This window comes from Erpetoichthys calabaricus, chromosome 12 (genome assembly GCF_900747795.2).
Source record: "Erpetoichthys calabaricus chromosome 12, fErpCal1.3, whole genome shotgun sequence".
Lineage (NCBI taxonomy): Eukaryota > Metazoa > Chordata > Cladistia > Polypteriformes > Polypteridae > Erpetoichthys > Erpetoichthys calabaricus.
This window is the reverse complement of record NC_041405.2, coordinates 153,978,452-153,991,169: the sequence shown is the minus strand read 5'-3', so window position 1 is coordinate 153,991,169 and position 12,718 is coordinate 153,978,452. Positions and strand designations below refer to the sequence as shown.

At 42.8% G+C, this 12,718-nt stretch overlaps 2 protein-coding genes and 1 non-coding gene across 3 annotated transcripts in view; 1 reads left to right on the top strand and 2 right to left on the bottom strand.

Annotated features, from left to right (window-relative positions):
* Nucleotides 1-12,718, bottom strand: part of rps28 (ribosomal protein S28) — an 892,132-nt gene that overhangs the window by 423,240 nt on the left and 456,174 nt on the right. The window lies entirely within an intron of this gene.
* The window catches only part of dpp9 (dipeptidyl-peptidase 9), a 174,720-nt gene that overhangs the window by 40,066 nt on the left and 121,936 nt on the right, over nt 1-12,718 (top strand). Inside the window, exon 2 of the mRNA XM_028816596.2 lies at nt 2,783-2,874. Coding sequence (XP_028672429.1) covers nt 2,819-2,874 — 56 coding nt within the window. The 5' untranslated portion in view covers nt 2,783-2,818. The remainder of the gene's footprint in view (nt 1-2,782; nt 2,875-12,718) is intronic.
* trnag-ucc (transfer RNA glycine (anticodon UCC)) lies at nt 10,363-10,434 on the bottom strand. Its single transcript has one exon. It is a non-coding gene; the product is annotated as a tRNA-Gly (tRNA).

Genomic DNA, 12,718 nt, shown 5'->3' with positions numbered 1-12,718 from the left:
CGTTTTGTTCTTTGTAATGAGAACTTGCACAGTGACGGGGATGAGTACAGCAGACAGACAACAGCATCACATGCCAGGTTGGGTCAGGTGATATTGGGGTACACAGGGGAGAGTCTCGCTCCTTCTCATCCTACTGTGGATGAGACCAAGTGACTTTGCAGCAAGTGGGCACTTCCAAGCAATTCAAGTCATAGTTTGTGGGTTTCTTTTTGCGCTGGTGGTTGATGAAGGGAGAATGAGAGTACCCAGTGGATGCTTCCTTGCTCTGCTGTCTTGAAAGTGCAAGATTATTTGAGGCAGTCGTACATTAGTGACCAAGTCAGAATGAGAGGCTCCCCTTACACAGTATGAGATAAAAAGCACATCACCTCACATGATTTTCAATCTTTGTCCACTACTTCTTCCAGTTTCTTTTTCTGTTCTGCTGCCAACTCACGCAAGTTGAGGTTCTACTGTATTACAGGGTTTTAGTCTCCTTCCATTAAGGCCAGGTTTATACTTCACGCGACGCATGCTCCAGCAGACGCTCCTGCTATGCAAGCGTTTTACTGTTTATACTTGCGGATGTACTTTACGTAAATCTGGAAGAATCCACCAGGTGGCAATGTGAGACGGTGAGAACAGGTTCAGCTTCGCTGTGTTGTGAATTGCCTGAAACATCCATTAAATTCCGATGACACCTTACCGCAATATCTCTGAAAAGTATGTTCAATGATTAAATCCATCAATCCAGGGATGTGTCCATTCCAGCAAGCATTGGGCACGAGGCAGAAACAGTCCCTGGATGGGCTCATCGCAAGGTGAATACAAGCACACACACACAGGCGTCATTTTAGTGTCACCAAATCTGCATATATTTGGAAGGAAACCAGAGCTCACTGTGGCAACCCAGCAGGAAAACATGTAAACTCCAGGCAGGGAATTCCAGCGACGTGACTCCCTGTGAGACAGCAGCGCTACCGCCCCGCCACCATGACACCCCCATGTGTGTAATTAGTAACAGTATTCATTATTTAAATGAAATTAATGATTTATCTGTAAAATGTAACATATATATACTTTAATGCATTTCATCATGAAAGTGATATCAAGTATAAATCTAAGGATTCTAAATGTGCGGAGAGCTGGAATATCATACCTTTAATGTGTTCTGTGTGGTGATTTATTGCTGTTTGCCGCTGCTGTCAGATCAGAATGAAGCCCCAGAAGAAAAAGACGGAACAAAAGATGGTATGCGAGACTTTTAAAATGTATCGTGTCATTACGATCAGGAATATGCGATGCTTGAATGTAAAAGCACCACAAGTGCATCTGTATGTCGGCATTTTGCTTACCACATCGAAACCATTCATCAAACTTTGAAGCACGCACATCGATCCTCAAAGCGGCTTTCTGTCACATGTAGATAGTAAACAGAGACTCTGACGTCATGTTCCAACTTGATTACACTGCGCCCCCTGACTTTTTGCTGGTACTGCAACTCGCGCACACGTCGTGTAAATTTCTGAGGAAATGCTCAGAGGACGCGTCAAATGAACGCTGGGAATGCATGGCAGCCATGATGTGTGCGCGTACGCGTTCTGAGCGTGAAGTATAAACGAGCCCTTAGAGCTCCATGTTTTGCAATTGAACATCATTGGTGTATGATCCCTGGAAGACTCTTCACCTTCTGTCTTCACCGTCTTTATGTGATTCTGTCCATTTTTTTTCTCCTTCATTGTCTTTATTTAAGCCTGGTCTTTCCAGATGTACTGTAAATACAACTGAGGTTTGCAATTTTTAATTGTAATTGTTATTTCTTTGACCACGGGTGTCGAACTCTGGTCCCGTAGGGCCGCAGTGGCTGCAGGTTTTCATTCTACCCTTCTTCATTAGTGACCAGTTTTTGCTGCTAAGGAACTTCTGCTTTTGTGTTAATTAACTTGACTCGGCCCCTTAGTTGTCTCTTTTTCCTTAATTAGCAGCCATACAATAATGAGACACAAAACAAGCCGCCACACGACCAGCTCACCTGTGCCAATCACACAACATCTGAAAATGAAGAAAGGTGGAGGTCTCACTAAGGTTGATCTCTCATGTCACTAAAACATTTTGACGTTGTTCTTAGAAAAAACTGAAAAATCAACAATTCTGGAAATGTTTGCTGTGTCAGAATGAGAGCAGCAACAAGCCATGGAATTAAGTAACGTGTTTGTTTAACAACAAGAACCAGCTTCTCATTAAGAGATTGGTTGGAGTGAAATTGGCTGGAGTCTGAAATCCCAATTTAGCTGGTCGTCTGTTGGCTCGTTTCACATCTCGTTTCTGTTTGGCTGTCATTTAATGAAGAAAGGAATCATTTCAGGCTATTAAAATGAAGGGAAAAGAAGTTAATCAGCAGTGAAAACTGGTCACTGATTAGGAAAAGGGTTAGAATGAAAACCAGCTGCCACTGTGGCCCACCAGGACCGGAGTTCGACACCCCTGCCTTAGATGATTTGTAACACTGCTTCAGCCCCAAGTGCTTGTGGAGCAATGGCAGAATGTAGTAATGCATTGTCTTACATATTACTCTTCTTCACCTAATGTTTCTGGGCTAAGCTCTGCCACCCTTATTTGGAATAACCGATTTGAGAACATTATACTTTATTAAGGTGTTTGGGAAATTAAGTCTACCATTGTTAAGTGTGATGTTTTTCTTTTTTTCTATATTTCATCTGTTCTTATAAATATGGTGTTGGCTACTCATGGGAAGCAACATTATTATCCTATTTACTAAATTATCTCTAATTTTCCTCTACAGGTTCCCTAACCTTGGTTCAGGCGTGGTGACCGGTTAATGCATAAAATAAAGAAAGTCAAGCTTGAAGATAGAACAGAAGGAAGCTGGAACAGGTAAGTGTGACACGCATTTCTGATGGTCAGCATGCTGGTGGCTATTTTGTTTTCCTTTCTTGAAAAACAGTAACTTATGCAAACTCAGCTCTACACAAGCTGGCATTAGTTCTTAAAAAAACAAGAAAAGGGTGCAGATATTTAAATCGGCTTGGCACAGGGTGATGAGATTTCTTCTTATATTACAAGAGAGGGAGCTGTCATTCTGTTGCTGTATCTGAGTCACTGGACATGATTGTCTCTCTGACTCTGCACTTTCCAGGTGCTCTCACTCCCTCTCATCCACTCCAGTGCAAGAAAAACCCAACGTTGTCTTGCTAGGTTTCACTCACGCTGGCATGTGGTAGCATGAGAAAGACGAGACATTCACCCAGCTGCTTTCTCTATCTCTGTCACAATCTCCAGCGTGAGAGACATGGTTGCTTGACGCTAACTATCTCAACCACAGCAGGATGAGAAGAAACGAGATGCGCTGCTGTCAGAACTTACATGCTGACTCGGGCACTCTGGCATGTGGTAAGGCAAGAATGGGGGAGTCGTGTGTATGCGCCTGCTGTACTCTTACTCTTCTTCAAACATTTGATCAGGGTTTTACAAAAATGTTGAGACACTATGTACAATTTAAAGAATAAAACATTGTGCTATGATTTGCAAGTCACAGAAATACAACATTTAATTAAAAACATTACAAAGGCAACATACAGTGGGGAAAATAAGTATTTGATCCCCTGCTGAATTTATAAGTTTTCTCACTTACAAAGAAATGAACAGTCTCTTATTTTTTTATGGTAGTTTCTGGAGACAGAATATCAACCAAAAATCCAGAAAAAACACATTACGTAAAAGTTATGAATTGTTTTGCTTGTCATTGAGTGACATAAGGATTTAATCCCCTACAACCCAGCCAGATACTCCTGATCTCAGCTTATTATGTGTATAACGCACACCTGTCCACAGAATCCATTTCTTCCATTCCAACCTGTCCACCACCATGAGCAACACCAAAGAGCTGTCAAAGGACGTCAGGATGACCTGCACGAGGCTGGAATGGTCTACAAGGCCATCAGCAAGAAGCTTGGTGAGAAGGTGACAACTGTTGGTGAGATTATTCAGAAATGGAAGAAATATAAAATGACCATCGGTCGCCCTCGGTCTGGAGCTCCATGCCTCATGGGGTGGTAGAAGATAATCATGAGAAAGGTGAGTGATCACTCCAAAACTACATGGGAGGAGGCTTGTTAATGATCTGAAGGCAGTTGGGACCACCACAGTCACCAAGAACACCACTGGTAACATGGATTGAAATCTTGCAGCGCCTGCAAGGTCCCCCTGGTCAAGAAGGCACATGTACTGTACAGGCCTGTCTTAAGTTTGTCAGTGAACATCCACATGGGCACACAGCCAATTTATGGGAGCCAGAATTCTGGCTGGGTTGGAGGGGATCAAATCCTTATTTCAACAACAACGATATTTATTTATATAGCACATTTTCATACAAATAATGTAGCTCAAAGTGCTTAATTCACTCTATGACTTGCAAATCAATTTAGAACTTTTATGTCATGTGTGTTTTTTTTTGCTGGATTTTTTGGTTGATATTCTGTCTGTCTCTCCATTAAAATGAAACTACCATCAAAATTAGACTGTTCATTTCTTTGTAAGTGAGCAAACTTACAAATTCAGCAGGGGATTAAATACTTATTTCCCCCACTGCATCAAATGTTGAAGCTGTACATAACTAATCATATGATTTCTGAAGTTCACTGGATGTACCAGATCTTATTGAGGGGTTTCATAGCAAAAGAGCTGAACACATATGCACTTGCAACTTTTCAGGTTTGACTATTTTCTTTTCATACAAGGAGTTTTATTTTCAATCCACTTCAACAATTTGGACTATATTGTTAAGTCCATTACATAAAATGCAAATGAAAATCCAGACTGTAATGCAACAAAATAGGACAAACCCAAGGGGGATGAATACTTTTGCATGACACTGTATATACAGTGCATGTTAATGAGCTTACGTTAAACCATACTTTCTGTAATCTTATAGCAAATGTAAGGGTTGTCCATTGACATTCCATGATATGCAAATTTACAGTATATGCGATGCTTTGGAAACAAATGCTTAATGTGAATTGGAATTGTAGTACACAGGCCAACTCTCCAATGCGTTTTCCTTCAGGCCGCCTCCTTGCCTCCTTCAAGACATTGTCCTTCCTTCTCTCCCAACTCCAGCCCCCAAACGGAGGGAGACGGCCCCTTTTATAATCACCCGGATGTTCTCCAGGTGCCTCCCGACGATCTTCCGCCAGCACTTCTCAGTGTGGCAGAAGTGCCGGCTGCGCACCCGGAAGCACTCCGGGTGTCCCCGATCCTCTTTCCCCCAGCACTTTGGTGTGGCGGAAGTGCTGAGGTCCAAGGCTCCAAAGACATTGGGGCGACCCCTGGCGGTCGCCCCCATGTGGTCTGTGGGAGGCGTAAGCCCTCCTCTGGTCCTCCGGGGCATCCCAGCCGGGTCGCCCCCCCCCCAGCCACCTGTGACAATATATATATATATATATAATCCTAAGCCTAAAATTGCAAAGATTTTATGTGACATTTTTTGTGGCGCTTTAAATCGGACTTATTTTAAAACCAACATACATATGTTTGGTATCATTCTTTTCGGAATTTTTCTAACTTTAATGTGATGTTGTTAGATTTTCAGATTCTTATTCCATTTTTAAATTATAAACTAAAATATCAAGAAAGTCGTGGTTTATAATATCAAGACAGTCGTGGTTTTTATTTTTGATTTAGTAAACTTTCTTTCACAGGAACAAACTATTAATTAAAAATAAAAAAAAAAGATCTATTCATAACACCAATGTTTGTATTTAGGCGATTAAGTTAGCTGAAGGTCGAGTTACGATGACCCATTGCATACCACTTTAGTTTTCTTGTTTTTTAAATGAGTCATTTTTTAAAAAAAAAAAAAAAGTCGTCTTTTTTATCTATAAGAATGTCGGTTAAAACGAATGGATCGTTTGTTTAGTCTCTCATAAATACTCATTGAGCACAGTTTAACGGGAATATTTCAATCGGTAACAGAGTCAATATTTTATTTCATTTCATGATTTTTCTTTTACATATTTATAGAATTTCGTGGTTTTTTACTCCCAATAATTTTTTCTTTTGTACATTTAAAGATTTTACTAATTCTGGCCACAACTGGGGGTTGGGCACCGAAGGCACCAGGGTGGCTTTCCCCCCTAGTATTCTATAAATTGACAGACTCCGATCCAGAGTATTAATCCATGCTTATGAACAAATTCACCACTGATTTATACATAGAAACTCTCTAGTTGTCCCTTAGAAGAAGGGTAAAAAGAACAGAAGGTGGTGGATTCCTTCAAATGCTACCAAACTGGATCATTCATCTTCTTTAGCTGTTAACTCAAGATGTTATGTGCATTGAGTTGGAAGGCTTCTGTAGTACTCTGGAATCTGGATCATCATGCCACTTTTTCATGTCTGTAAATGACACCTTTTATTGACTAACTAAAAAGATTACAATATGCAAGCTTGCATATTGTAATCTTTTTAGTTAGCCTATAAAAGGGGTCATTTTGCTTGACTTCTCACTTAAAAAAGGGAAAAAGTCTTCATAACCACTGCATGATACTTTTTATGCATGGAAACTGAATTAAGTCCCAACAGATTTTTGATTGAGTGTCAGGGACTTCAGCAATTTTTGAAATTTCACAAGCCAGGGATGTAAATCTCTCTCTCTCTCTCTCTCTCTCTCTCTCTCTCTCTCTCTCTCTGTATGTATGTATGTATGTATGTATGTATGTATGTGTGTGTGTGTGTGTGTGTGTGTGTGTGTGTGTGTGTATATATATATATATATATATATATATATATGTATATATATATATGTATATATGTATATATATATATGTATATATGTATAATACACACACATACATACATACATACTAGTCATTTAGCCCGTTACAATAACGGGCGCTAGAACAGTAGTGCATAAACATTAGTAGGAACAGTCTATATTAAATGGCAAGGGACTTTGACCTCATTCTTTTTGTTGGTCGTATTTTTCTTTCTTTCAGCCTTTCTTTTGTTGATGTTTACTTGCTGAGCTGACCGATCTTCGTGGGCTGCCGCCGTGTATTGTGTGTCTTTAATTTTCTGTTACAGTAATACTGTCTTGTACGGCTCTGTTCAATAAGGGCGTGCACAAAAAGGCGCGCTTCAAAAGGGTGACCTCAATTGAGCGCGGTGAATAAAGGCGTTCGTAGATAATTTAGTTCAAATGGCTCTGGAATATGTGAAGAGCAACAAAGGTGCAGATCTTTATTTACGCGCGCCTTTATTCGCTGCGCCCAATTGAGGTTGCCCTTTTGAGGCTCGCCTTTTTGTGCGCGCCCTTATTGAAGGATGCCTGTGCGCGCCCTTATTGAAGGATACCGTCTTGTACGTCCGCTGGCTTGTACATCCGTAATATACCTTTAATTTTCTCTGGCGGTAATACAGGCGTGCGCGTCGGTAATATGCCTTTAATCTCCTCTGACAGTAATACTGGCTTGTATGTGGCTGTAATATGCGTCACTGTATTGTGTACATTTAATTTCCTCTCGCAGTAATACTGGTTTGAATTTCCGTAAAACGCCTGTAACTTTCTCTGACAGTAATATCGCGCATCGCACCGTGCCCCGCGCATGCGCATTTCATCAGAAGACACCCACACACGGACACCTGGACGCACATAGGGATTTTATATATATAGATATAAGTCAATGTGTGTGTGTATGTATGTATGTTCCAGCATCACATCCAAACGGCTGGAGTGATTTTCATGAAATTTGGTACACGTGTTTCTCATTGGTCGACTAAAAATACTGTTGGGTGAAATCAGCCCTAACCAACCCCCTTCTGGGTAGGGTGGGGGGTGATCTTACAGTCTTGTATGCATGTTATCATTCAGTTGACACTCAGAATGACCACCAGAGGGCGAACTGGAGGTGACTGCCAGCATTCTTTATGTTTGAACACCACCGCACCCCTGTTGCTTTTGAAATTAAATAAGAGTTTTACACTTGCAAATGTGTGTGTCTGTCCGGCCTGGAAGTGAGACGTAGAGTTGTGGTGAGGGCTCCAGCTCCGAGGATACGCAAGTGAGGCCAGAACACCAGCCAAATGAAAACCTCCTAAGAAAGACCGTCGCTTAGCTGCTAATGCACAAACGATGCAAGCACATTGGCAACACGAATCCACATAGCGGAGAGATGCCCAGAGTAGTTCTGACGATTTCAATACTTTCTAGGATCTACACAGTTAGTATATAGCAGGTGATTGCCAGAATTCTTTATGTTTAAGCAGCACCGCGCCCCTGTTGCTTTTCAAATTAAATGGAGTTGACTGGTTCCGAGCGTCAACTGGATTATAACATACATACAAGACCGCAAGACAAAGACATTAGTGAGTCTTTATTTTTTGTTAATTTATTTTTATTTATTTTTTTATTTTTAAAGTTGTTTTTTTTTTTTTTTAAATTGTGTTTTTCTCAAAAAATTTAAAAGAAAAACACTTTCTTTTCCTCCCGGGCAACGCTGGGTATTTCAGCTAGTGAACTTATGAAAAATGACTTAATTGGAATGAGTTTTGCAGATAAAACTGACTTCGCTGTAATGAGTTTTATTTATTTATTTTTAACATTAGTTCTGTAGGAAATTGGCCAGGACCAAAAGAAAAATTTAGTGTTTAATACTTTGGACTTCAGACCCTGGGTTTGTGGGTTCAAATCCTGTTACTGACTCTGTGTGACCCTGAGCAAGTCACTTGATCTGCCTTGTGCTCCAATTGGAAAACCGAAAGATATGGAGTGAATTGTATCATAAATGTTGTAAGTCGCCTTGGATAAAGGTGTCAGCCAAATAAGTAATTAAATATAATGTAAAAAAAATTTAAAATGGAGTTTGTCGCAATGGAATTTGATTGGAACTTTTAAAATGCAAGTCACTCAAATAAGTGTCAAATGAAGACGTTCAATGTAACAGGAATGCAAATGAAAAAATATATAATGTTATGGAGGAGGTAAATTTTATTAACAAGCAGAAATTTTGAAAATTAGATCATTAGAACAATCTAGATGACAATAGACCATTCAGCCCATCAAACTTAGTCAGTCCTGTCCACTTAATTCTTCTAAAATAACATCAAGTCGAGTTTTGTCCCTAAAGTCCTACTATCTACCACACCACTTGGTCACTTATTCCGTGTGTCTGTGGTTCTCTGTGTGAAGAAAAACTGCCTAATGTTTGTGTAAAATTTATCCTTAACAAGATTCCAACTTCTCTTTTGCTTAAACTGTAAAGTCTTGGCTCTTTTAATCTTTCCTCATAACTCCTGAATCAGCCTAGTCGCTTTTCTCCGGACCATCTCTAGTGCTGCTATGTCCTTTTTGTAGCTTGTAGACCAAAACTGCACACAGGACTCCAGATGAGGCCTCGCCAGTGTGTTGTAAAGCTTGAGCAGAACCTCCTGTGACTTGTACTGCACACATCAAGGCGCTATATAACCTGACATGCTGTTAGCCTTCTTAATGGCTTCTGAACACTGTCTGGCAGTTGATAGTGTCGAGTCCACTATGACTCCTAAATCCTTCTGTACCTTTCATTTTCAGACATCTCGTTGTGTATTCAGACCTCACATTGTTTACTTCCTATGTGTAATACTTTACATTTACTGACATTAAATTTCATCGTCCACAAATCTGCCCAAACCTCTATGCTGTCCAAGTCCCTCTGTGATGAATCAACAGATTCAAAATTATCTATCAATCCACCTATCTTGGTGTTATCTGCAAACTTAACCAGTTTCTTGCTTATATTTCTATCCAAATTATACTTTAAAAGTAACAGCAGTCCCAGCACTGACCCCTGCTTGACACCACTCTTAATATCGCCCAGTTCTGATAAAATTCCTTGCACCATCACCCTCTGCTTCCTGTGTCTGAGCCAGTTCTGCACCCCACCTACTCACCACACCCTGAACTCTGACTTTAGAACATTAGAACGCTCTAGATGAGATAAGGTCATTCAACCCAACAAAGCTCGCCAGTCCTATCCACTTATTTCTTCCAAAAAAACATCAAGTCGAGTCTTGAAAGTCCCTAAAGTCTTACTGTCCACCACACTACTTGGTCGCTTATTCCAAGTGTGTGTCGTTCTTTGTGTAAAGACAAACTTCCTAATGTTTGTGCGAAATTTACCCTTCATAAGTTTCCAACTGTGTCCCCTTGTTCTTGCTGAACTCATTTTAAAGTAACCATCTTGATACACTGGACTAATTCCCTTCATAATGTTAAACACTTGGATCACTTCTTTTAGTTTTTGCCCAACCTCTCATGTGATGTCTTATCAAATGCTTTCTGAAAGACGAGATAAATTCCACTATACCACCAATGCAAAACTACAGTGTTGCGTTGGCCGGGAATCGAACCCAGGTCAACTGCTTGGAAGGCAGCTATGCTAACCACTATACCACCAACGCAGGAGGCCATGGAGAACGACTTTCGGACGGCTTCGAGGAGATTCTGGTCCACCGTCCGGCGTCTCAGGAGGGGGAAGCAGTGCAGTGTCAACACTGTATATGGTGGGGATGGTGCGCTGCTGACCTCGACTCGGGACGTTGTGGATCGGTGGGGGGAGTACTTTGAAGACCTCCTGAATCCCAATAACATGCCTTCCAATGAGGAAGCAGAGCCTTAGGACTCGGAGGTGGGCTCCCCCATCTCTGGGACTGAGGTCACCGAGGTGGTCAAAAAACTCCTTGGTGGCAGGGCCCCAGGGGTGGATGAGATACGCCCGGAGTTCCTAAAGGCTCTGGATGTTGTAGGGCTGTCTTGGTTGACACGTCTCTACAACATCGCATGGACATCAGGGACAGTGCCTCTGGATTGGCAGACCGGGGTGGTGGTCCCCCTCTTTAAGAAGGGGGACCGGAGGGTGTGTTCCAACTACAGAGGGATCACACTCCTCAGCCTCCCTGGAAAAGTCTATTCGGGGGTTCTGGAGAGGAGGGTCCGTCGGATAGTCGAACCTCGGATTCAGGAGGAACAGTGTGGTTTTCGTCCTGGTCGTGGAACAGTGGACCAGCTCTACACCCTTAGCAGGGTCCTGGAGGGTGCATGGGAGTTCGCCCCAACCAGTCTACATGTGTTTTGTTGACTTGGAAAAGGCATTCGACCGTGTCCCTCGGGGAATCCTGTGGGGGGTGCTCCGGGAGTATGGAGTACCGGACCCCCTGATAAGGGCGGTTCGGTCCCTGTACAGCTGGTGTCAGAGCTTGATCCGCATTGCCGGCAGTAAGTCGAACCCGTTTCCAGTGAGAGTTGGACTCCGCCAAGGCTGCCCATTGTCACCGATTCTGTCCATAACTTTTATGGACAGAATTTCTAGGCGCAGCCAGGGTGTTGAGGGGGTCCGGTTTGGTGGACTCAGGATTGGGTCACTGCTTTTTGCAGATGATGTTGTCCTGTTTGCTTCATCAGGCCGTGATCTTCAGCTCTCTCTGGATCGGTTCGCAGCTGAGTGTGAAGCGGCTGGGATGGGAATCAGCACCTCCAAATCCGAGACAATGGTCCTCAGCCGGAAAAAGGGTGGAGTGCCCTCTCAGGGTTGGGAGTGAGATCCTGCCTCAAGTGGAGGAGTTCAAGTATCTTGGGGTCTTGTTCACGAGTGAGGGAAGAATGGAGCGTGAGATCGACAGGCGGATCGGTGCGGCGTCCGCAGTGATGCGGGCTCTGCATCGATCTGTTGTGGTGAAAAAGGAGCTGAGCCATAAGGCAAAGCTCTCAATTTACCGGTCGATCTATGTCCCTACCCTCACCTATGGTCATGAGCTATGGGTAGTGACCGAAAGAACAAGATCGCGAATACAAGCGGCTGAAATGAGTTTTCTCCGCAGGGTGTCTGGGCTCTCCCTTAAAGATAGGGGGACAAGCTCAGTCATCCGGGAGGGACTCAGAGTAGAGCCGCTGCTCCTCCGCATCGAGAGGAGTCAGATGAGGTGGCTCGGGCATCTGATCAGGATGCCTCCTGGACGCCTCTCTGGTGAGGTGTTCCGGGCACGTCCAATCGGGAGGAGGCCCCGGGGAAGACCCAGGACACGCTGGAGGGACTATGTCTCCCGGCTGGCCTGGGAACGCCTTGGGATTCTACCGGAAGAGCTAGAAGAAGTGGCCGGGGGAGAGGGAAGTCTGGGCATCTCTGCTCAAGCTGCTGCCCCTGCGACCCGACCTCGGATAAGCGGAAGAGGATGGATGGATGAGATAAATTCCAGCATGTTGGGTAAAACACGACCTCCTCATCAGAACCTAACTGACTATTCAGTAAAACTGCTGTACTTGCCATGTTTTGCTTAGTCTTATCTTCTTATATAATACGCTACCATGGCTGTCCGTTTGTCTGTCCAGGATTTAAATCACCAGTCGCTTGCAAACCGTTTGACCCATTGACCTGAAATTTGGTACCCATATACTACGTGGCATCTACTATCCGCTTTCGGGGTGATGATTGACCTCCAAGATAATTCCTCTTTTTATTTTTACTTTGTTGTTGTAGAATCAACTCCCGGCAGAGGCCAGCAGGGCGGCCGTGTGGCACATGCCTTTGGGCGCCGTTCTCATTCCCTACCACCTTTGCCGTCACATCCCCTACCTCTTCATATCTTAAATCATTCTTGAGGCAGATTGAATACTTAAGTGTCAGGTTAAGTGAAAAATTAAGGAAAACGTATTAAGTCAGTGTTTGTGTTGCAATTACTTATCGGTTTT